Consider the following 24,901-nt stretch of genomic DNA (forward strand, 5'->3'; position numbering starts at 1 on the left):
TTATTTGTCCCACATTTTAAACCAATTTTTTCATGTTATTTTTTTTTTTCAAAACTTTCACATTTTCCACCAATTATGTTCAATTTTATCCACGAGTTTTGCCACAAATAAAAAAATAAAATAAAAACATTTTTACTACTTTTTTTCCCACATTTTCCCGCCAAAAAAAATCCATGTTTCCTATATTTTTACATTTCGCCACATTTTTCCAGTTATTCCCCAAATGTCCCCCAAAAAAGTCACATTTTTTTCTCAATTTTTTTCTTTTTTAAATTTTGCCCAAAACTGAAAAATAAATAAATATCCACATTTTTTTCTTTTCTTTTTTAAATTTTTCCCTCAGTTTCGCTCAAGAATTTCCCAGTTTCTCCCAAATTGTTTTGCTTCATTTCTTTTTTCTTTTTTTTCTTTCACTTTTTTATTCTAAATTTTACAAGGACTTCTCTGTGTTTGAGGCTAACGCTAACATTAGCATCGAGGACTTCTCTGTGTTTGAGGCTAACGCTAACATTAGCATCGAGGACGTCTCTGTGTTTGAGGCTAACGCTAACATTAGCATCGAGGACGTCTCTGTGTTTGAGGCTAACGCTAACATTAGCATCGAGGACGTCTCTGTGTTTGAGGCTAACGCTAACATTAGCATCGAGGACGTCTCTGTGTTTGAGGCTAACGCTAACATTAGCATCGAGGACGTCTCTGTGTTTGAGGCTAACGCTAACATTAGCATCGAGGATGTCTCTGTGTTTGAGGCTAACGCTAACATTAGCATCGAGGATGTCTCTGTGTTTGAGGCTAACGCTAACATTAGCATCGAGGACGTCTCTGTGTTTGAGGCTAACGCTAACATTAGCATCGAGGATGTCTCTGTGTTTGAGGCTAACGCTAACATTAGCATCGAGGATGTCTCTGTGTTTGAGGCTAACGCCAACATTAGCATCAAAGGACGTCTCTGTGTTTGAGGCTAACATTAGCATCGAGGATGTCTCTGTGTTTGAGGCTAACGCTAACATTAGCATCGAGGATGTCTCTGTGTTTGAGGCTAACGCTAACATTAGCATCGAGGACGTCTCTGTGTTTGAGGCTAACGCTAACATTAGCATCGAGGACGTCTCTGTGTTTGAGGCTAACGCTAACATTAGCATCGAGGACGTCTCTGTGTTTGAGGCCAGCGCTAACATTAGCATCGAGGACGTCTCTGTGTTTGAGGCTAACGCTAACATTAGCATTGAGGACGTCTCTGTGTTTGAGGCTAACGCTAACATTAGCATTGAGGACGTCTCTGTGTTTGAGGCTATCGCTAACATTAGCATTGAGGACGTCTCTGTGTTTGAGGCTAACGCTAACATTAGCATCGAGGACGTCTCTGTGTTTGAGGCTAACGCCAACATTAGCATCGAGGATGTCTCTGTGTTTGAGGCTAACGCTAACATTAGCATCGAGGACGTCTCTGTGTTTGAGGCTAACGCTAACATTAGCATCGAGGATGTCTCTGTGTTTGAGGCTAACGCTAACATTAGCATCAAGGACGTCTCTGTGTTTGAGGCTAACGCTAACATTAGCATCGAGGATGTCTCTGTGTTTGAGGTTAACATTAGCATTGAGGACGTCTCTGTGTTTGAGGCTAACGTTAACATTAGCATTGAGGACGTCTCTGTGTTTGAGGCTAACATTAGCATCGAGGATGTCTCTGTGTTTGAGGCTAACGCTAACATTAGCATCGAGGACGTCTCTGTGTTTGAGGCTAACGCTAACATTAGCATCGAGGATGTCTCTGTGTTTGAGGCTAACGCTAACATTAGCATCGAGGATGTCTCTGTGTTTGAGGCTAACGCTAACATTAGCATCAAGGACGTCTCTGTGTTTGAGGCTAACGCTAACATTAGCATTGAGGACGTCTCTGTGTTTGAGGCTAACATTAGCATCGAGGACGTCTCTGTGTTTGAGGCTAACGCTAACATTAGCATTGAGGACGTCTCTGTGTTTGAGGCTAACATTAGCATCGAGGACGTCTCTGTGTTTGAGGCCAACGCTAACATTAGCATCGAGGACGTCTCTGTGTTTGAGGCTAACGCTAACATTAGCATCGAGGATGTCTCTGTGTTTGAGGCTGACGCTAACATTAGCATTGAGGACGTCTCTGTGTTTGAGGCTAACGCTAACATTAGCATCGAGGATGTCTCTGTGTTTGAGGCTAACGCTAACATTAGCATCAAAGACGTCTCTGTGTTTGAGGCTAACGCTAACATTAGCATCAAGGACGTCTCTGTGTTTGAGGCTAACGCTAACATTAGCATCGAGGACGTCTCTGTGTTTGAGGCTAACGTTAACATTAGCATCAAAGGACGTCTCTGTGTTTGAGGCTAACATTAGCATCGAGGATGTCTCTGTGTTTGAGGCTAACGCTAACATTAGCATCAAGGACGTCTCTGTGTTTGAGGCTAACGCTAACATTAGCATCGAGGACGTCTCTGTGTTTGAGGCTAACGCTAACATTAGCATCGAGGACGTCTCTGTGTTTGAGGCTAGCGCTAACATTAGCATCGAGGACGTCTCTGTGTTTGAGGCTAACGCCAACATTAGCATCGAGGACTTCTCTGTGTTTGAGGCTAACGCTAACATTAGCATCGAGGACGTCTCTGTGTTTGAGGCTAACGCTAACATTAGCATCGAGGAGTCTCTGTGTTTGAGGCTAACGCTAACATTAGCATCGAGGATGTCTCTGTGTTTGAGGCTAACGCTAACATTAGCATCGAAGACGTCTCTGTGTTTGAGGCTAACGCTAACATTAGCATCGAGGACGTCTCTGTGTTTGAGGCTAACGCTAACATTAGCATCGAGGACGTCTCTGTGTTTGACCCAGCCCTCGTTACATTCTCTTCCGTCCTCACAGATGTTTTTAGTCACGTATTGAGGCTCCTCCCACCTCTGTTGGTAGTAGTGCTCGGAGCTGGAGACGCTGGTGAACTCGGCGTACAGCTCCCCCGGTGGCTGCTGCCAGCTGCCCCCCTTGGAGCCGGGGTGGGGGGGCAGGGCGCTGTGGTGCTCGGTCCTCTGGTCGATGTGGTGGTAGTTGTAGCCGTATTGCGTCTGAACCGGGGAGGCCGTCTCAGTCTCCGCCCACTGGTACGGATCCTCCGAGGTCACGACCCCGTGGCTGGATCAAAACAGAGGAGGGGTGAGGCATCGGTTACTGAAATGGACCGTATTTGGCTTCAACTGTTCTCAAAGTTATTGTCATTGTTCTCCAGTTCAGCTTTACCCAAATCTAAAGGCTTCTTGACTGGAGAGCAACACTGTAACGCCTCATTTGAAAGCTAAAATCTAGAAAAGTGATGGCAACTTTTTATCGCCGCATTTTTGTCATCTTTTCGTCACTTTTTTTTTGCGTTTTTGTTGTTTGGTGTTGTGTTTTTGTCTCTTGTTTTTTTTTTTCATGTTTTTGTTGTATTTCATCGCTTTTTTCATTGCTTTGTCGTCAAGTTTTCGTCACATTTTGTTGCGTTTTTGTCACTTTTTTGTTGCTTTTTATGGCACATTTTTGTTCCGTTTTCATCCTTGTTTTTGGACGCTTTTCTTTTAAGCTTTTAGATTTGGGTAAAGCTCGATAACGGCAGGGTGTGAGAGGTTAAGGAGAAAAGTGAGAGGCCAGACCGGTGGCCCGAGAGCCAGTGGCCCTTCTGTGCTCTTCCAGAATGGACATATGGCCAGTCCGCCCCTGGTAGAATGTGCGCAAATAAAAGATAAAACAACCTCTTAATCCCCACCTGAACCTGAGCACATTTTGGCTTTACCCAAATCTAAAAGAGCAACAAAAACATGACAAAAAAGAGCAACAGAAATGTGACAAAAAGAGATGAAAATGTGTCAAAAATATGATGAAAACCGAACAAAAAAAAGATGTTTGGTCTCCATGTAAACACTGACTGAGCAGACTCCTCCTGTACCTCACTTCACTCAGACATGAAGCTCACTGACACCGAGCTGCAGCAGATCAGAGGCTCATTTGCATGCGTGTGATCCCCTCACACCTGCTCAGGGCCCTCTGTTACCGTGTGCTGGGGGGGCCAGTAATGAGCCAGGTAATGCATATTTAATGAGGCGGAGACACGTTGATAAACGCTCTCTCTCTCAGGTGCAGACCCCTGGAACACACAGGAAGTCCCTCCAGAGGCAGGAGGCGAGGGTTCAAGCACCGCTTTACCAACGGATCCTTTTTTCAGTTACATAGCACCAGTCTATATCACACTACAATGATGACCAAACCTTCTGTTGGTCTGTACATGCAGTAAATTAGAATAACTGCCTTGTATAAAACGTCTCTCTCAAAATGGCTGTAGTGAATGTCTTGAAATAGGCCTCTGTCTCTTTAAGAACCTCTGACCCTTTCAGACACCTTTCCTAGGAGGACTCAGGCAAACCTATCCCTAAAATGGCCGCCATCAGAGTTTTTACAGATTACTCAGAAATACGTGAATGTGCCAAGGCAAAACTTCAGGCATGTTTTTAATGAGGGAATGACATAACATGATGGAAAGCTTGAAAGTCCATTTTGCATAATACCCACCCCCCCCACCCCCCCCCCCCCCCCTTTAATTCTACGTGCCTCGGTTCCTGAGAAATCTAAGCTAAACAGAAGCTAGTTTTGATCAAAATCACAGATTTTTTTCTAGAAACGGAGATAACGGGGGTTTTCATGAAACACTCTCTATTCTGATTAACTTTTCTCTCCTCTCTGGACAGACACTAATGTTATGTGAAGAGGCAAATGCCTAAATATATTTGAAAATAGAGGAAGGCGAGTGCATGCCCTGACGAAGACCTGTGCGGTCGAAACACGTAGGCTGGTCCATACCATACAATAAAGGACTTTTATTTTTGCTACATGACTCGAGTGCCTCGGACTTTATTTTGCTTTTTTTGACTGCGTTCGCTACTTAGCACAAGCTACTCTACAAGCCAGTCTCAGCAAATTCATTCTTATAAAGCTCGCCTAAATATATTTGTTTCAAGTCAATTTTCAATGACAACATTGACACGGTTTGAAACACGATTTTAACCATTTAAAAACTCAGAGAAATGTTAAAATCTCAACTGTTTTGATCTTTCCATGTGAAGCCGCTCTGCTTTGTCAAACACCCCCTCAGACTAACACCACGCCCCCTCAGACTAACGCCACGCCCCCTCAGACTAACACCACGCCCCTCAGACTAACACCACGCCCCCTCGGACTATCACCACGCCCCTCAGTCTAACACCACGCCCCCTCAGACAAAAAAAAAGAAAAGAAACACAATAAAAATGTCCAGATCGTGACTCTTCACAAGTTTTTGATCGTCATTTATTTCACTTCTGTTTATCACAGAGCTCCCAAAACCACACGTAAGGTGTATTAGAGTGTCTAGTTTTGCAATAATAATACAAGAGACACTCCTCTTATTCAAGTAATGATTGGGTTCACCACGTTTTTTCTGGATTCTATTAAAAGTGAGAGAGGAACATTCACCGGTGAAATCAGGCGCCCATCGTCGGTGCCCAAAACCAGAATCTATGTGAACTATAATCTAACCTGTTTATTGAATAGAGTTTCATGATCTTTTATGATAAATACAACAAATGATCCACAAACATTAGTTACATGTCAGTATTACAAAGACTATAGTCATTTAAAACATGTCCAGCTGCTTATTTCATGATTACTCACGTTTACAGCAGAGCAGGAGCGACACATTCAGCTGTTCAGTTTATAGTTCACTCACTGCATAAGAACCCTGTAATCAGCTCTGGTCAAAGTTTAACCTCCCACCTGAACGGATCCCATTTTCTCCAGTTTGGCTTTACCCTAATCAAAAAGCTTCTTGGGAAAAAAGCACCAAAATAGCCACACAAAAATTAGAAGAAAATAAGGATGTAAACGCAACCAAAAAGTGACAAAAATTCAACCAAAAAGTGACAAAAATTCAACAAAAAAAATGACAAAAATTCAACCAAAAAGTGACAAAAACTCAACAAAAAAGTGACAAAAATTCAACCAAAAAGTGACAAAAATTCAACCAAAAAGTGACAAAAATTCAACCAAAAAGTGACAAAAACTCAGCAAAAAAGTGACAAAAATTCATCAAAAACGTGACAAAAATTCAACCAAAAAATGACAAAAATTCAACAACAAAAATGACAAAAATTCAACCAAAAAGTGACAAAAACTTAACCAAAAAGTGACAAAAATTCAACCAAAAAATGACAAAAATTCTACAAAAAAGTGACAAAAAATCAACAAAAAAGTGACAAAAAATCAACAAAAAAAGTGACAAATTCAACAAAAATAAAAATAACTTTCAAATGAGGTGCTACACAGGCCTAATAGCCAAAGAGGACAGAATGCATTTGGTTTAGGCGGGTGGTAAGAGGTTAAACTCATCTAACATGTGGTCCCTCTGTAAAAGAGTTCAACATAAAGTCAACAAGAAAACATCTAGTGACTCCTTGTCTAATTCTAATCCCGGTGTTTGATTTGAGAAAAGTGCACGGTGGCCTCGCTCTGCCTGATGAACACTGCAGCGTGCAGCGGCTGAGTGAAGGTGGCCTGGACTCTGTGGATCAGGGTGAGGGTCTGCTCGTTCACCCTGTAGAAGGACAGGAGCCCCGCGCTGTGGTCCAGGAACACCCCCAGCCTGGAGCAATGTGGCCCCGGGACCTTGTAATCCACGCTGTTAAACCTGTAGGAATAAAAGTTGCTCCTCCAGCTCAAGGCCCAGGATTGATCATCATTTCCAAAGAACACGGATGTATCAACGTCTCTGTAGGCCACGGCTACACTGACCCAGCGACACGCCGTCCACTCCGCCTCCCAGTAGCAGCGGCCCGTCAGAGCCTCTCTGCTCAGGACCTGCTCAGAGACTGTGAATCTGTGAGGGTGAGGCGGGTAGCTCTGATCTTTCTTCTTCCTCGTTACTCTCCTGTTCCCCTCAGACAGACACAGTCGCGGGTGAGCTGTGTTTGGATCCAGAGTTACATCACAGGCGTATTTTAAGAACGGCTCCCTACAGGACAGGACTTCTCTCAGAGCCGTGGACACCTCGGCCTTGCTCTGGGTCAGGACGAGCTGGAGCTTCTCCCTGAGCGCTGACAGGGCCGTGGTCACAGAGACAAAGTTCTGCAGCTCCTCTGAGGGGGGTGGGCACCGAGCGGTGATCTGTCTCTGCGTGGGAAGATCAGAGTAGAGCTGAAGGAAGTGGTTATGGTCGGGCGTCTTCAACAGCGTGTCCATCTCTGTGAGGGTCTTCTTCATCTGAGTAATGTACTGCAGCGCTTGGTCCTGACGCTCCTGGACTCGCCTCAGCTCTGATTCCTCCTTGTCTCGGATCTGCTGCTCCACCTTGCAGCGTCCGTCCTCCAGGAGCAGGATCATCTGGGTGAAGCCGTCCCCGCCGTGCCGCGCCGCGTCCTGGGCAGAGCGGCTGATGGTCTGGGGTTCCTCCTGGAGCGTCTTCAGATCGCTCTCGCTGTCGCTGATGGTCCTCAGTAGTTGCCGTCTTCTGCCCTCCAGCTGTGTCTGCCTCTGGGCTCGCTCCGCTGCTGACGACACCGTGTCATGGCCTCTGTGCTGGTCCATGCAGCAGACCACGCACAGGAGCTGCTGGTCCGAGCGGCAGAACATCTTCTTCACCTCGTTGTGCTCGGGGCAGAAATATTCCTGGAGCTTGTCGGAGGGCGCCACCAGCTGATGCTTCTGCAACACTGCAACATCTCGGTGAGGCTGCAGGTGGCGCTCACAGAAAGAGACCAGACAGTGCAGGCAGGAGTGAACCGCCTTCAGCCGTCTCCCGCTGCACACGTCACAGGGAACATCTCCTGGACCGGCCTCGCAGTCAGGACCAGGGAGCGCAGTCAGGCCCGTCTCCCTCAGCTGCTCCAGTAAAGCCGCCATCTTGACTGTTTTGACCAGGACAGGCCTGTGGCTGAAGCTCTGTCGACACTCAGGACAGCTGTGCTCACTCTCCTCTCGGTCCCAGTGGTTCTGGACACAGTCCCTGCAGAAGCTGTGGCCACAGGGAATGGTGACCGGATCCTTCAGGAGCTCCAGACAGATCACACAAGTCAAAGCTTCTGCGTGGACGGCCTTCTGCGCCATGGCTGCTCCTCGTGACTGTGACTGTGAGAGTTTCATTAAAGAGGAAGTGTTTATGCTGGATGTGGGCGGGGCCGACTCGCCTAACCTACTGTGGGGAGATAACAGGGGGAGAGTGCTGCAGTCTGTCAATCATTCTTTTTTACTGAAGTAGGGGAAATGCCACTTGAAATCAATTCACTATAGTAGAAGTAAAAAGTTGCCCTGAACACATTTACTTTAATTAAGATTGTAAACTTTTTTATTCATCTTTTTTATGTATTTTAAGCATTTCCTCTGTGTTAGTCTCAATGGATCTAAAGTAAAGTAAAAAAAGATATAATGTAAACAGAAAGTTCACAAAAAAGCTCAGAGGAAATGAGTTTGCCTCAACTTTGGCTGAAAACATGAACAACTCAGGGAAGTGATTCCACGAGTCTACAGTCCCTGTAGGAGGCAGAGCCTTTAGCTCCGAGCTCCGGTTTTATGGAATAAACTCCCAGCCCACGTTAAAGAAGCAGACACAGTCCCTACATTTAAGACGAGGCTCAAAGCGTAAACGAGAATAAACTTATAATCAGGTCAGTTTGGTAAAGCTCTGACCCACAGCCTGAAGTAAAGCTGCCTCAGGAGGAACACTGCTGTGGGAAGGACGGTCCACTGAGACTTTGTCTTATTATGATACAATATTTAATTTATCTGTAGTCTGTTCATCACTATTCACATGGTGTCTCCTGTCCCCCCCCCCCCCCCCCCTCGGGAGTGCCTGTCTAGATCGAGCTGAGGAACCTGGGTGAACGGAGGAACCTGCACTCTGGAATCTGAGGACTGGACGGTCTGTGATCTCGGCCCGTCTGCTGAGGGATCCTTCGGCCCTGGGTCTCTATAGCCTGTCCGTCCATGGGAGTGGATCTCTCCTTCTGTGGTTCTCCCCAAGGTTTCTCTTTTCTCCTGCCGGGTTTTTGAGTTTTTCCTCGCTGTACTGGAGAGTCTAAGGACGGGGGACGCCCGCGCCGCTCGTCGCTAGCTTTGGACATTATATTTGCCTGGATTCACCTGAACTTTAAATTATCATATTTATTCTTCTGTTTTATTGCCTTAATGTTTGGTGCAGCTGTGAGGCCACTTCTGTTGTGATATTGCGCTTTACAAAACCCTTAAACTAAACTTAACTTAAACTTAAACAAGTGACCTTGTTCTATTATAGCCATGTTTTTGCTTTTCCTTTTCACCCTGTGTTGATGATCTGACTGTGAGGAACTGTAAAGAACCGAAGTCGATATAGTAGTATATAGTATATTTACACAGTGTGGCATGTGCAGGGTTGGACATGTTACTTTATAAAAGTAAGTAGTTATAGTTACTCATTACTTGTTCCAAAAAGTAACTGAGTTAGTAACTGAATTAGTCTATAATGAAAGTAACTCATTACCAGGGAAAGTAACTGTATGTGTTACTGTTCAAAAAAAAGTTAAGCAATATTATGCAAAATCGACTGTTTCAAGCTTTCCATCATGTTATTATGTCATTCCCTCATTAAAAACATGCCTGAAGTGTTGCCTTGACACATTCACGTATTTTTGAGTAATCTGTAAAAACTCTGATGGCGGCCATTTTAGGGATAGGTTTGCCTGAGTCCTCCTAGGAACGCCCCCACCTCCTGGAGACGCCTCCGAGCTTTCGTCACCAGCCGAGTAACCAACCACTGCTCCTCAGCAGAACCCCCTCCCCACTGATGCCACAGACAGCGTGTGGAGGGGGCGTGTCTAAAGGCTCAGAGGTTCTTAAAGAGACAGAGGCCTATTTCAAGACATTCACTACAGCCATTTTGAGAGAGACATTTTATACAAGGCAGTTACTCTAATTTACTGCATTTACAGACCAACAGAAGGTTTGCTCATCATTGTAGTGTGATATAGACTGGTGCTATGGGATTGAAAAAAACATAATACCCCCTCTTTAAAGAATCAAGTCAAAGAATTTGGATTTGTTCTGCAATTTTCACAAGTCAGTGTACAGACGGGTGTTTGTAAGTGTAAGATGTAAAATCTTACAGCAACGACAGTAATCAAAGTCAGCTCAAGCTAGACCTGCAGTTTAGTTCGACCTAATCCCGGAATAACATGAACATGATACGAGCAGGATCGGGTGAAGAGAAGACTGGGCGAGGGGAGAGGGTGCGCAGAGCTTCACTAACACGGCCGACGGTGGGAACTGCTGTTATATTTCAACAGAGGTGAAAAAAAGGGAACAAGTTGTTTATTGCCACAAAGAAGCAAATGCGTCACAGGTTTGTACGTACGCAGTGTTGGGGAGTAACAAAATACAGGAATTTAGTATTTAGAATACTAATTTTGAGTAACTGTATTCTGATGAAGTTACACTTTCATTTGTGAGTATTTAGAATACATTTACTTTCCCCAAACCCCAAAATACCACTCAATAATCTATTATATTTTAGCTTCATATTGCTCAACATTATTAACCTCTTACCACCCGCCTAAACCAAATGCATTCTGGCCTCTTTGGCTATTATATAGGCCTGTGTAACACCTCATTTGAAAGCTAAGACCCACAAAACTGATCTTTTTCCTTGCGTTGTTGCTGTGATGTGTCACTTTTTTATGTTTTCTTTTGGTTCTTTTTTATTTATTTATTTTTGAGTTTTTTGTCATTTTTTTGTTGATTTTTTGTTGAATTTTTGTCACATTTTTGTTGAATTTTTGTCTTTTTTTGTTGTTGAATTTTTGTTGAGTTTTTGTTGAATTTTTATTGAATTTTCTCACATTTTTGTTGAATTTTTGTTGAATTTTTGTTGAATTTTTGTTGAATTTTTGTTGAATTTTTGTCACATTTTTGTTGAATTTTTGTGACATTTTTGTGACATTTTTGTTGAATTTTTGTCGAATTTTGTTGTTGAATTTTTGTTGAGTTTTTGTTGAATTTTTATTGATTTTTTGTTGAATTTTTGTTGAATTTTTGTTGAATTTTTGTTGAATTTTTGTCACATTTTTGTTGAATTTTTGTGACATTTTTGTTGAATTTTTGTTGAATTTTTGTCTTTTTTTGTTGTTGAATTTTTGTTGAGTTTTTGTTGAATTTTTATTGATTTTTTGTTGAATTTTTGTTGAATTTTTGTTGAATTTTTGTTGAATTTTTGTCACATTTTTGTTGAATTTTTGTTGAATTTTTGTCACATTTTTGTTGAATTTTTGTCACATTTTTGTTGAATTTTAGTTGAATTTTAGTTGAATTTTTGTCACATTTTTGTTGAATTTTTGTCACATTTTTGTTGAATTTTTGTTGAATTTTTGTTGAATTTTTGTCACATTTTTGTTGAATTTTTGTTGACTTTTTGTTGACTTTTTGTTGAATTTTTGTTGAATTTTTGTCACATTTTTGTTGAATTTTTGTCACATTTTTGTTGAATTTTAGTTGAATTTTTGTTGAATTTTTGTTGAATTTTTGTCACATTTTTGTTGAATTTTTGTCACATTTTTGTTGAATTTTTGTTGAATTTTTGTTGAATTTTTGTCACATTTTTGTTGAATTTTTGTTGACTTTTTGTTGACTTTTTGTTGAATTTTTGTTGAATTTTTGTTGAATTTTTGTCACATTTTTGTTGAATTTTTGTCACATTTTTGTTGAATTTTTGTCTTTTTTTGTTGTTGAATTTTTATTGAATTTTTATTGAATTTTTGTTGAATTTTTGTTGAATTTTTGTTGAATTTTTGTTGAATTTTTGTCACATTTTTGTCACATTTTTGTCACATTTTTGTTGAATTTTTGTTGAATTTTTGTTGAATTTTTGTTGAATTTTTGTGACATTTTTGTTGAATTTTTGTTGAATTTTTGTCACATCTTTGTTGAACTTTTGTGACATTTTTGTTGCGTTTACATCCTTGTTTTCTTCTCATTTTTTGTGGCTATTTTGGTGCTTTTTTTTCCCAAGAAGCTTTTTGATTAGGGTAAAGCCACACTGGAGATAATGGGATCTGTTCAGGTGGGAGTTAAGAGGTTAAGTAAGAACTTTTACTGTTGACCTGTTTTTCCTCCTAAAACGATATGAAGATTTAAATCGCCTTAAGCCACAGTTCATACACACACGTCACATGAGCATGAATTTGCCAGGAGAGTTTTTGAGTTGTTATAATAAGTTTATATCAGGTGTTTCAACAAGTGTCGTCTATATTGTTGTAATTATACACCGGATTTATACATGAATATAATGCAAATCTACGTAAAAAGTATTTCAAGTACTCAGAATACAATACTCTCAACGGACAAAGTAACGGAATACATTGCAAAATACATTGTAAGGCAAGTATTCAGTATTCTGTAACTAAAATCACAAAGTATTCTCCCCAACGCAGTATCATACGCACACAAACTAGTCTTGGCTGTAAACCCTCACTGTGCACATGGGGCTGGTTTTAAGTTGGTTAATCTGTTGTTGATTTGGGTGCACGTTTAAAGAGATCAAACTCTCTAGTCTTTGACCTAAGGTGAGAGTGCGCATGGGGGACGGCGGATCCGGTCCAAAGCTACAATCCAGTGTGGCTTGTTTACATGCATGAGACCCACGTATGTTCATTAACATGCACTGTCCCGACCAAAAAAGAAAAACAAGATAAAGCACAAAGTTTGGTAGAATTTACATCTGTGAGCAGCATTTTAGGGCCAGATCTTGTGGTTCATAGCTCAGGCTGTAGAGCAGACGACCCACACAGCCAAAAGAGGACAGAATGCATTTGGTTTAGGCGGGTGGTAAGAGGTTAATAGTGAAATAATATAGAACTTTTGTCTGCAAAGTAAAAGAAACTCGGCGTGTTTGCTGAAAACCTGGTTGCCTTGACCAGCGGGCACGATGTCACAATGGTTCTTGGGATACGGAGTTTCTATAGTCAGGAAGTGAATGATGTCACAGCCTTGTACCTTTGCCTTTTCTTCAACATTATGTCTTCTTTTTGGATTGAAATGAAACATGCTACATGCTACATAGCTGATCAGCTTTTGCGGTGACGTTAAACTCTTAAAGGTCCTATATCATGCAAAATCGACTTTTTGGAGCTTTTAGCCATGTTGTTATGCTATTTCCTTATCAAAAACACCCCCAGAGTGGTTTGTGGCTTCATTCACGCAGCTCTCAGTAATCCTCCTGAATCCTGCTCTCTGAGGCTCCGCCCTCTCCTGGTGAACGACTGAGTGTTCAGTTGTGTCGTAACAGCGGAACGGAAGTGCTCGACGTCTGTAATGTAATGTCTTAATTCTATGCTTACAGCCTGATTTTAATTTGTAAACCACCCTTTTCATTATTTCTGTTGTAAGAAATAAATAAATGAAGGAAAAGGAAAAAAAAAAAAGGATGTGCCCGAGAGGTGCTTCCAGGTCAGCTGAGGCCAAAACAAACACATCCCCTGAGCGTCTGAACAGATCAGTCATGTTTGCGCTGCATCTGTGAAGATGGAGCTCGTTGTCACCTATTCTGGACACACCCGTTCTTTATTCTTACCTAACGATAATGTCACGGAGAAAAAGAAGCGCATTTGGCTACGAGGACAGGAGTATTTACAGTCTATGATTCAACCTTCCTAAAGAAGAGGAGAGAAGAGAAGTTGTTTTTTTCTCCGGGATTCGGCGACTATCACCAAAATATTGTTTTTCTGTGACTGTCTCTGATGGATGTTTGGTGAACCTTCGCCAGAACCAAAGTGGATTAACTTTTATAACCAACGCGAATCCCACAATGTAAACAGCGATGGACCAGATCGGTGAGTCAGTCCAAACGCGGGTTGGCTTGTGTGTTAGCATATTAGCATGTGTGTTAGCCATTTATGAAGCTGTGTTGCAGATGTCAACTCCTTATAACTGCATTGTGAAGTATCTTCACTTATTGCTGTTTATTTATATTACGGTAAAGTTATGTGCGGAGAGAGGGGGCGGAGTTAACTGGATCGAAGCGTTGCGTCTTCCGGGTTTGAAAAATACCTCCAGAAAACACTTATATTTATCACAAAAATGAGTGCTCAATAGCGGTAGAGGTACAATCATTCATATAAATGCCTATACTTAACTTTGGAATGGCTAAAATAGCATGATACAGATCCTTTAATATTTGAGTTTTTGGAAAATCGACAGTCGTGTAGACAGGGATACCGGAGCAACAAGACCGCAAGGGGCGGGACTGTGGAGCTCTATACACTGAGCAAACTGCATCACAATAAGCCAATACTGTATCTGTTCGGGAAAGTACTGCACATAAATCAGCTTACCGTAGTTGTGTAGGGTCCACTTGCTCCGCTGAGGTTTCTTTCGCTTCTTCCTCGACCTCCTCCTCCTCATTCTCCTCTTCCATCAGGTCTCCGGAGAAGGGCAGGGCCAGGCCTCTCTCTGGGGGCGGGGCTGTCTCGCTCAGGGGAGACTCCGTGTACGAACTGCTGTGGGACACGGAGCTGTTGGTGACCACGGGGGAGGTGAGCTCGGACGTCCCCGAGGTGTGGGTGTGTGGGGTCCCCTGGGTGTCCTGTCGCTCCAGCTGATCGCTCCAGGTCTGGATGTCGCCCAAAGACGAGGGCGGCACGGCTGAGGGCGACAGTCCGCCCTCGTCCGAGTCTTCCATGGAGATCTGCGAGTGCACGTAAACCTCCTCGCGGGTTTTCAGGAAGTGGTCGGACGGGTATCTGAGCGACGGGGACGTGCTTCTGGGCGGCACGGCTGGTTTATCGTCTTCCTCCGGTTGCTTGCCGTCCGATTTACTCAACGATTCGAGGCTGGGGCTGACGATTTTCGGAATGGTGGCGGTAGTCGAGGCGCTTGGCGATTGCTCTGAACTCGCTTCTTTGCGTTTGTGGGCGGTCTGAGCTTGGAGAATGCTCGCGGCGTAGGACAACATGCTGAACGTCTCCATGGACTTCTTGGCCTCTCTCGGAACCGGTCGCTCCCGTTCAGTTTCTTTCACCGTTCCGGACACGACGATGCTTTCCATTTCCAGCCCGCAGGAGGAGTCGCCATCGGAGGACCGCAGTTCGTCCTGGCTGCCCGGGTGGAGGCTGTCGGGGCTGTACTTGAGCACGTCTCGCTCCGCAACCGAGTCGGAGCAAGCGGTTTTGGACAACTGGTCGTCACTTTCGTTCGCAAGGTTTGTTTCGTCCTTCCCTGATTTTGCAGTCGCTTGTTGAGTTTTGGAAAGAAGGTCATCCCAGTTGAAAAGGTTCGCAGATACAGATTGTTCCGTTTGCGTGCGCTGATTGACTTCTACCAGCATAAAAGGAGAGTGATCGCTCGACTGCTCAGAAGTCTCGCTACCCTTTTTCACTTTCTCGACGTCATCGGACTCTTTTGGTCCCTCGAACACGAACACTTGGTCGCTCGAGCTCTCTTCACCCCTCACCTTTTCTTCGCCCTTCGTCTGGGTGACTCCTACGAACGGACTCGACTGCGCCTCGAGCTGGATTAGATCGACAACGAGGCTCGAGTCGGCCGACGAGCTCAAACTCCACGTCCCGCCGCCGATGTTGTCGTACTCCGACGTTGAGGTGACCATTCCGGGAACTGGCAGCTCCCACGGGTCGCTCGCTTGGTTCGCTTCATCCTGAGCACTTTGGTCAATGTCCCACATGTCTTCAGAGTTCTCTTGATCCGCAGACTCTATCACTATTCTCACGTTGGATTCGTTAACTTGCACCTTTTCGACGACACCAGTAGCTACAGGTTCGCTCTCTACGGCTCCAGGAGAACTTCCCGAAGAACCCGCGTTGCTCGAGTCTTTCCCTTCCGGGCTGGCTATAGTTGAGGAGCTGTCTTCTCTGATCGTTGTGTTCCACATGGCCATCCCTGTGTCCGTTCCCTGCGGACTCTCTACGGACACGTTGTTGCTGGCCCCGCAGAAGGAGCCGGACTGTTCCGATAAGCAGTCGGGAGTGTTGAGGGGGGACAAACTGTCATCCCTGATTGTCATATTCCACATATCCAGGGATTCGGGGTAGGAAGCCGTGGTTCCGCTGTCAGATTTGAGAAACCCTTTTTGCGCAGAGTAAGTCCAGAAGTCGAGCAGCTCGTTTTGGGGTTTGGTTCCTTTTTTACTCTCGTCTTCTTCCTCCTTAGATGTATCCGGAGTTAGAGTGTGGAGCAACTCCTTCTTCTTTGATTTCTTCTCTTTGACAGCAGGGATTCCAGTCTTGCGTTTGACCACGACCTCCTCTTCAGGCGGGGTTAGCTGCAAGTCCGACAAGGTCATAGGGTTCCAGGTATCGATGATGCCATGCTCTGTTTTCCAATTGTCGTGCGATTCAGTTTGTTCTACGATGAGACTCAGTTGGGGCTCGAGACCTTTTGCTTTAGGGTTGTCTGATTTTAAGATGTCCTCCTTGGCATCATTATTGGACTCGTTGTTTTTAATGACCTCGAGGACATTCTGCGGACTTTCACACGTCTTTGCAACGTTCCATGAGCTGTTGTCGCTTGAGGACATGGCGCCTTGTGCGTCGAAACTGAACTCGTCCCACGTTTCAGACAAGGACGAGGACACGCTGTCTTTGTGCTGGAGGCCGTTGATTCTCTCGATGACGTCTTCGGGAAAGAAGCGGACGCCGCAGCTGCTCGGGGGGCGGCTGCCGACCAAGCTGTTGACCGGAGTTGGAGGAACCACGGTCTGGAAGTGAAAGTCGATGGAGGAGTTCCTGCTGTCAAAGCCGCTCACTGAGGTGGGAGCAGAGAAGTCGACCAGGCTCAGTTCTTCCATCTCAGAGCTGCTCGGCCGCCCAGGCGTGTCGGCGTCGGGGTTTGGTGTCGCGCTGTGAAGAGGGTCGAAGCTGAACAGGTCCACATTGTCAGGCTTGTTACGGTTCGAGCGGTTCCTCCGTCTCTCCGGTGGGACAGGGGGCGACAGGGACAGCAGGCCCAGGGGAGAGGGGTTTCGGAGGAACTGTCCCGGTCCAGATGGTCCTCCTCCAGCCAGGACCTCTCCCAGGGGGCTCTCATCACTGAGGAACACGGAGCTCTCCTTAGATGAACGGCTGCTGCGGATGGTGGTCATCCCGCTGTCAGGGCTCACCAGTTCTACAGCTCCAGGTGCTCCTGTGTCCTCCTCCCCGTCAGCCACAGCCCTGAGGGCACAACAGATCAGAAACATGACACCAGCTGTTAATACTTTTTACAAACTCAACTTAAAGGGGCTAGATGCAAGTTTGCCATTTTATACTCACTACTGCCACCTCAGGTCTTATGTGTAACTGCAGCTTCTATATTAACCCCTTAACTCCCACCTGAACCGAGCACCTTTTTCTCCAGTTTGGCTTTACCCCAGTCCAAAAGCAAAATATGACCGAAAAAAAAGACCAAAATTTGATTAAAAAATTGACGAAAAATGTGACAAAAAATGACAAAAAAATGACAAAAATGTGACAAAATGTGACAAAAAAATTACAGAAAAGTGATAAAAATTTGACAAAAAAATACACAAATTTGACAAAAAATGACACAAAATGTGATTAAAAAAAATGACGAAAAAATGACAAAAATGTGACAAAAAAATGACAAATAAAGTTACAAAAATGAGTTGAATACCCAACAAAAAAATCTGATGACGTGAGGAAAAAGATCCTCTTGGTTCAGGCGGGAGTTAAGAGGTTAAGCTCGTGCATGACGCCACTTCAGACCCGAAGTAACACCTTTCTGAGTGACAGGATTTTAGCGGCAGTTGTGGTGAACAGGCCTGAGCTCATTCTACACATTAGGACATGGCTGGAACATTTTTAAACTCTGTATAGTCCCTTTAAATCAAGAAATAATGGGTGCATCATTCATTCATTCATGTTTTAACCTCTTAACCCACACCTGAACCAGTTCGACTGGCCTTTCCCAAATCTAAAAGTTTCTTGACTGGAGAGTGATAGGCCAGTGTAACGTCTCTTAAAAGTCAAAACAAGACTTAAAATAGTGCTCAAGACAGAACGAGTCAAAACAAGACTTAAAAATGCATATAACTGAAAGTATTTTATCTACACACTTGCCTCTTACTGTAATTGATTAATTCTATGTTGATGTTTTTATTGATTGTATTTGTTTTCTTATATTTATGCAACTGTGAAGCACTTTGAATTGCCTTGTACAAATAAACTTGCCTTGCCTTGCCTTAAAAGCTAAGACCAACAAAACTGATCTACACAGATCTTTTTCCTTCCGTTGTTGCACTTTTTATGGCCATTCTGCCTTTGCTCTGCCCAATCCCAGAACCAATTCCCACACCAGGAAGTCTGGGGTGAATGTGGTGAGTGGTGGTGGTGATCTGAGGGGCCAATGGCACAGACTGGTTGTCTCGCTTCTGTCAGTCTACCCCGAGGCAGCTGTGACTACAACAGTAGCTTAACACCACCGAGTCTGGAGAGAGTGAATAATGACGACAGTGCAGCACTTTGAGAAACTTGGTAATACAGGCTTGTAAAGCGCAATACAAGTGTGAGACATCATTATTATTCCTTTTTTTCCCTTTTTATTCCCATCGCTTTTTAATCACTTTTTTGTGGCTTTTTGTCACTTTTTAAATCCTTTTTTTATGCCACCAGACCACCTTTGCTCTGCCCAATCCTGTCAGACCTTGGAAGCTCAGCAGGGAGGGGCCTGGCAGGACTTGGATGGGAGACCGTTTAGTAACACCAGGAAGCCTAGCGAATGGAGTGAGTGGTTGGTGGTGGTCGGAGGGGCTGATGGCACAGACTGGTTACCTCGCTTCCGTCAGTCTACCCCAGGGCAGCTGTGGCTACAATAGCAGCTTACCACCACCGAGTATGGAGTGAAGGAATAGTGCAATGTAAAGCGTCTTTGAGTGTCCAGAAAAGAGCTAAAAAAAACCCAATGCATTGTTATTATTATTATGTCTTTTTATGACTTTGTTGCACTTTCATCCTTGTTTTTGTCTCGTTCAGTGTCGCTATTTTGACGCTTTGTTCAAGAAGCTTTTAAAGACAAACTGGAGAAAATGTGCTCGGCTCAGGTTAAGAGCTTAACCAAAGCCATCTATTATAATATTTACTTTGTCTTTATGTAAATATGTGACCAATAGTTGCACGTATCACATCAGCTTTGTAAATAATCCCTTATGCCGGAAGCAAACATGTACATTTATATGTTAATCTTGTGTCTTTAAAGCAGTACTAAGTAACTCTTCCCCCTAGAGGTCATAAGCGCAACTGCAGGTGTCGTAGCAAATGACGATTTTTTAACTTATAAATTGTCTTGGAGAGTAAATCCTACGCTGACAGGAAAGGTGAAGGGAGAGAGAGTTACTGTGCATCCAATTAAACAATGGAAATATTTTTTTTCACTCAAACCTGGCTGTAAATACTGTTTAAAGTGACGTTAGCCCGCAGTTAGCTTTGCCCGTTAGCCTGTTAGCTTCTTCTTCGTGATTCCATTAGTGTGTATTGCTTTCTCCGGACTGGTGGCAGTCAAGTTGCAAACATGGTTTTCTGGCCAGAGACACCAGGGGGAGAAGAAAGACCCTCCAATCATCCCATAAACACTTGTATTACCCCCACAGGGACTACGGAGAGGATTTATTAAGGTAAACACGTTACTTAGTACTGCTTTAGTACTACTGTGAAAAAAAAAAAAAACTGTTTATTTAAGACATTTGACTTTGCCTCATTTTTATTTTGAGTGGATATGTCCTGTCATTACAGACATTTTAAACTACACCCAATGAAAACATCTGCATTTTGACATATTCTCAAATTCCTGGCCTTTACCTGGCCTCCGCCGCCCCGTCTCCAGCCTCCGTGTACTCTCGGTCCATGTCGCCCCCGTCCATGTCCGTGATGCCGGACGAGCCCTGGGAGAAGTCGATGCTGCCGGCCACGCCCTCCGTGGACGAGGTGCGGCTGCTGGGGTGACAGGCCAGGACGGAGCTGCGCCGGTCCACAAAGTCCTTCAGCAGGCCCTGGATCTCCTCCTCCAGAACCGGGGGGGTTCCGGGGAACACGGTGTTCACTGGGATGTGGTAAACCTGGAAACACACTTCAGATGTTTTATTTGTAGGACTGACTCGAACATTCAGGCCCCAGAAGCATTGAAGGATTGGCATCGAATATGGAATATTGATCCAAAACAGGGGAAACTAAATGTCCAGTAGCGTCACTTCCAGAGTTTCATGAGATCTAGAGTTCGACCGATATATCAGGCCGATATTGGGGGATTTTATAATATGGGCTATCGGCCGATCTAGCACCAATAAAAGTCAATAGCTCCTGATTTTAGCATTGGAAAAAGTGGTCAGGGCTTTAAAACCAATGGCCGCTGGCTGCTCTGCTTTTTGGCCACAACACTAGGGGCCGCCATTGCTCCACCATTGCTGTAGTACCTCCATATCGCCGCTGGTCCCCCATTGAAAAGCATTGGAGTTTAGAGACGTTAAAAACAACTTTAACGCCTGGTCCTAATTTTTTGGGAACTTTCTAGGCTAGATATTCCTCCTGAGATAACGCTGGGTTAGTCACAATTAAAGAAACCAGGCTGGTTTTCGTAAGAAGAATGTTAGAAATCTCGTACTTAATGAGGGTCGGACTGTTAGCATTGGAGCAGCGCGAGCTACACGTCACGCAAGGGCGGAGTCTACAGGGAAGATCCCGCCCTTATGCCCTTTTTAGGAACATGCTTCGTCAGAGCTGGGGAGGAGGAGTCTGTAAATCCACAATGGCTTCCCCCACGACCGTGGTCATTATGGTAAAGGGGGAGGAGTGAGGAGAAGCTGTCTATTTATATATACAGCCTAAGTCAGGGGTGTCCAAACTTTTTTCATGGGGGGCTGCATACTGAAGCGTACACAGGGTGAAGGGCCATAGATCGGTGGTTAGTGCCGCAAAACCTTTGACTAGCAGAGGTTTAAATTGCGCCCCACACCTTTATTTATGCACAAAACCTTCATACCAGCTCTGTCTCACAGTAAAAGGTTAGTTGTTTGGTTAGAATTGTGTAGAATTATTACATTTCAAATAAAAAGGACTATCTCTGATGATGTGTCCCGATTCAGCAAGAAGGCAGAGGGCCACCAAAAATTGGTCGGAGGGCCGCATTTGGCCCCCGGGCCGCACTTTGGACACCCCTGGTGTAAGTTTAAAGGGGGGGTATTATGCAAAACTGACTTTTTCAAGCTTTACATCATGTTATTATGTCATTCCCTCATTAAAAACATGCCTGAAGTGTTACCTTGGCACATTCACGTATTTTTGAGTAATCTGTAAAAACTCTGATGGCGGCCATTTTAGGGATAGGTTTGCCTGAGTCCTCCTAGGAACGCCCCCACCTCCTGGAGACGCCTCCGAGCTTTCGTCACCAGCCGAGTAACCAACCACTGCTCCTCAGCAGAACCCCCTCCTCACTGATGCCACAGACAGCGTGTGGAGGGGGCGTGTCTAAAGGCTCAGAGGTTCTTAAAGAGACAGAGGCCTATTTCAAGACATTCACTACAGCCATTTTGAGAAAGACATTTTATACAAGGCAGTTATTCTAATTTACTGCATTTACAGACCAACAGAAGGTTTGGTCATCATTGTAGTGTGATATAGACTGGTGCTATGTGACTGAAAAAAGCAGAACACCCCCTCTTTAAAACCTCCCACTACATCCCAGGCCTCAGGGGAACAGAGAAACATCACAATGAAAACTGGTTAAATACAAGTTTGACTGAAGTTAGTTTCACTAAACATCAGTCAATGTGGACATGCTGCATGTCATGTGGAAGAGCAGAACCTGGAGAGTAAATCGCTGAGTTAGTTTTAACCGACACAACTGTATGTTTGATCACAGACAAAATGCCACAGCTGGCAACGACATGCTAACGCTAACGGCAACTAATCAGAGCTGGGACAGAAACTATGATAGAATCACCTAAAGTAATGAAACTAAATTAGCCACTGCTGGAGTGGACAAGTATTTATGTTTCTACAGATTATAGATCAGACATTTGGAAAAATATCGGTCAAAAATTCTACCTGAAAAGCCTCACAGAAACAGAACGACGGTGTGAGTGTTTTATTACCGAACATGAGTCATTATTGGGGCTCAGACTCAGAAGATTGAACGATCTGGAATGCACGGCTTTGATGAATGAGCCAGGATCTTCCCCGGAGCCTGGACCCGGGTGGTGGTGGAAGAGACCTGGGTTGGCCAAGAGCCGAGGAGGAGCCAGGCGGAGAAAGGGGTGGAGGAGGGTCGCAGCACGGTTGGCAAACGGCTGAGTGATTGACCAGGGAGATTAAAAAGGGAATCCTGAGCCATGAGCGGCTGGTGAGGGGTCGTGAAGGTGCAGTGATTGGCTGTCGTGAAGGTGCGGCTTGTGCGGGGTCCGTGATTGGATGATTGGGGAGCTGCTGGTGATGAGGTGATGAATGAATGGTAGGTCTTCCAGGTTGAATTTGCGCATACCGTAAATGCTCTAATATCGGCCGGGGCCTTTATTGACTCAAGGGCATCTAGGACCAGGCCTTTATTGGAACCAGGCCACAATTAGAGACAGGCCTTTATTTCTATTTGAGCAAAATGGACGACCAGGAAAATGAAGAAAAACGAGATTTGTGTCCATTTGCACCTAAAATATTAGGTTCATTTATTAATTAACATTTCAAACCCTCTCCCAGCGGCTGGAACATTGACGCCCTTTATTTTGTCGGGACAACAGGAAGTGTTTCGTTGCTGTTAGCGGAACATTCACATCAATGTCTCTGCAGGTTTCGGTTTCGTTTTTACCGCGGACCGGATTATTTGTTGTTATCTCTTGTTATCTCTAAATCTGTGTCAAAGTTACGCTCGGATCAGCTCTTCCGCAGCGTCCCCCATCGGCCCGGGGTCCCGTTTGTTTACTTCCTGCACATGAGTTATCTTTTACACGAGTATGAGACAAATTCCTAACATGGGGAATATTTCTACCGCTATAGTTTCTAATAAAAGCCCCGGCCTGTTTTAGAGACCGGCTTTAATTTGCCTCCGCCAGCCGCGAACCCGGCCTTTGTTAGAGACCCGGCCGCTAATGGAATACAGGCCAGTATTAGAGAATTTACGGTAAGCTTCAATTCGGCAGCATTTCGGCGTCAGCCAATAAAAATCCCCCAAAATCGGCATCGGCCTTAGAACCACCCACACTGGTCGACCTCTAATGCGATCTCACCAGAATCTCCTCCCCCCTCCCTCCCCTTTCTCCCCCTCCCTGTGCAGCTGTACATCGTCGCTTTAGCAGCTTCATATTCACATCACAGGGCACTTTTCCTTTAAGTTTCCATTGTGTTTAACATTGTGTTTACCTGGAAATTCTGCTTGGCATCCAGCGCCCCGGAGAGAGACCAGCTCGACGACTCCTCCAGCTCACAGCAGATCTTCAACAGACACCAATAAAGACGTCACAGATCATCCAAACACAGACACTTTCACTTGTCGTAGGGAGTTTGATGAAGGCGGGGAGCTCCTGTGCGCCGGAGCCGGTCACATGACCAGCTCTCGCCAATCACAGGCCGGTACACTGGAGAAAACCTTCACGGAAAGCATCAAGTGTCAGAGCGGGAACAATGGGCCCGAGGTGCAGCCGGCCTCTAATGGGTCACGCTATTGTTCACAAGAATCTGATTTTCCCGTCAGTGATCTGAGAGCTCCACTTTAAGACGACGTCGAAGAGTCCGTACTTTTCCAGTCAAAGGTTTAACTCAACTGTTTTTGTTCAGTAGCAGTTTTATTTGGTAATTTACGTAAATCCAAGTTGTCAGGGATACAGTGTCAGGTTTACAACAGCTGAACATGGAAAGTTTTATATTTTCTTTCATACTCAGAGAAAATCTTTTCTTTGTATCGATATTTAAACTGATATTTGGATCGTTTGAGGAGAAACGTTTTCTGTATGTCCGGGCATGAGCAGTTTTAAATTAATCCAAGCCCCTTAAATTGTATTGTCTTTCTCTTTCAGAAATGAACTGTTGATTTTTTTAGAGGACGTAATACTTATTAGGCCTAACCCTGTTTACAGACTTTCACAAGACAAAAACACAGATTTATAATAAACTATTTCAAGGGTCCAATAAAGAGAAAGACGGATGTATATCGGACACCTTTTCACTGCTGCCTGTGGCAATTGTGGTATTTTAACCATTTTTAACTTATAGATATACATATTATTGTATGTATATTTTTTTGTGTCATTTTATTGTGTTTTAATGCTTTTTATTGCATTTTTAAATTGTGTTTGGGTGTCTGCAGTGCTTAATTTGATCCCCCGTTAAATTTTTTTTTTCTTTTTCTTTTGGAGGATCGGGCAAAATATGTATCTGATGCAATAGGCAAGGCAAGGCAAGTTTATTTGTAGAGCACAATTCATACACAAGGCAATTCAAAGTGCTTCACAGTTGCATAAATATAAGAAAACAAATACAATCAATAAAAACATCAACATAGAATTAATCAATTACAGTAAGAGGCAAGAGTGTAGATAAAATACTTTCAGTTATATGCATTTTTAAGTCTTGTTTTGATTCGCTCTGTCTTGAGCACTATTTTTAAGTCTTGTTTTGACTCGCTCTGTCTTGAGCACTATTTCGCTCTGTCTTGAGCACTATTTTTAAGTCTTGTTTTGACTTGCTCTGTCTTGAGCACTATTTCGCTCTGTCTTGAGCACTATTTTTAAGTCTTGTTTTGACTCGCTCTGTCTTGAGCACTATTTCGCTCTGTCTTGAGCACTATTTTTAAGTCGTGTTTGGACTCGCTCTGTCTTGAGCACTATTTCGCTCTGTCTTGAGCTCTATTTTTAATTCTTGTTGTGACTCG

The 24,901-nt window shown here is 44.1% G+C and overlaps 2 protein-coding genes across 2 annotated transcripts in view; both read right to left on the reverse strand.

Moving 5' to 3' along the window:
• Positions 1–24,901, reverse strand: part of LOC306977372 (uncharacterized protein) — a gene marked incomplete at both ends in the record, with an annotated part of 92,128 nt that overhangs the window by 342 nt on the left and 66,885 nt on the right. The window contains 4 exons of the mRNA XM_079575673.1: positions 2,924–3,154; positions 14,377–17,208; positions 19,849–20,105; positions 23,395–23,466. Coding sequence (XP_079431799.1) covers positions 2,924–3,154; positions 14,377–17,208; positions 19,849–20,105; positions 23,395–23,466 — 3,392 coding nt within the window. The remainder of the gene's footprint in view (positions 1–2,923; positions 3,155–14,376; positions 17,209–19,848; positions 20,106–23,394; positions 23,467–24,901) is intronic.
• On the reverse strand, positions 6,491–8,287 carry LOC306977383 (tripartite motif-containing protein 16-like; the record flags this gene model as incomplete). Its single annotated transcript, XM_079575684.1, has 1 exon — positions 6,491–8,287. Exon 1 carries the CDS (start codon positions 8,162–8,164, stop codon positions 6,491–6,493), a length of 1,674 nt encoding a protein of 557 aa, XP_079431810.1. The 5' UTR covers positions 8,165–8,287.

The sequence above is a fragment of the Gobius niger genome, assembly GCF_951799975.1.
Source record: "Gobius niger genome assembly, chromosome: 1".
Classification (NCBI taxonomy): Eukaryota; Metazoa; Chordata; class Actinopteri; order Gobiiformes; family Gobiidae; genus Gobius; species Gobius niger.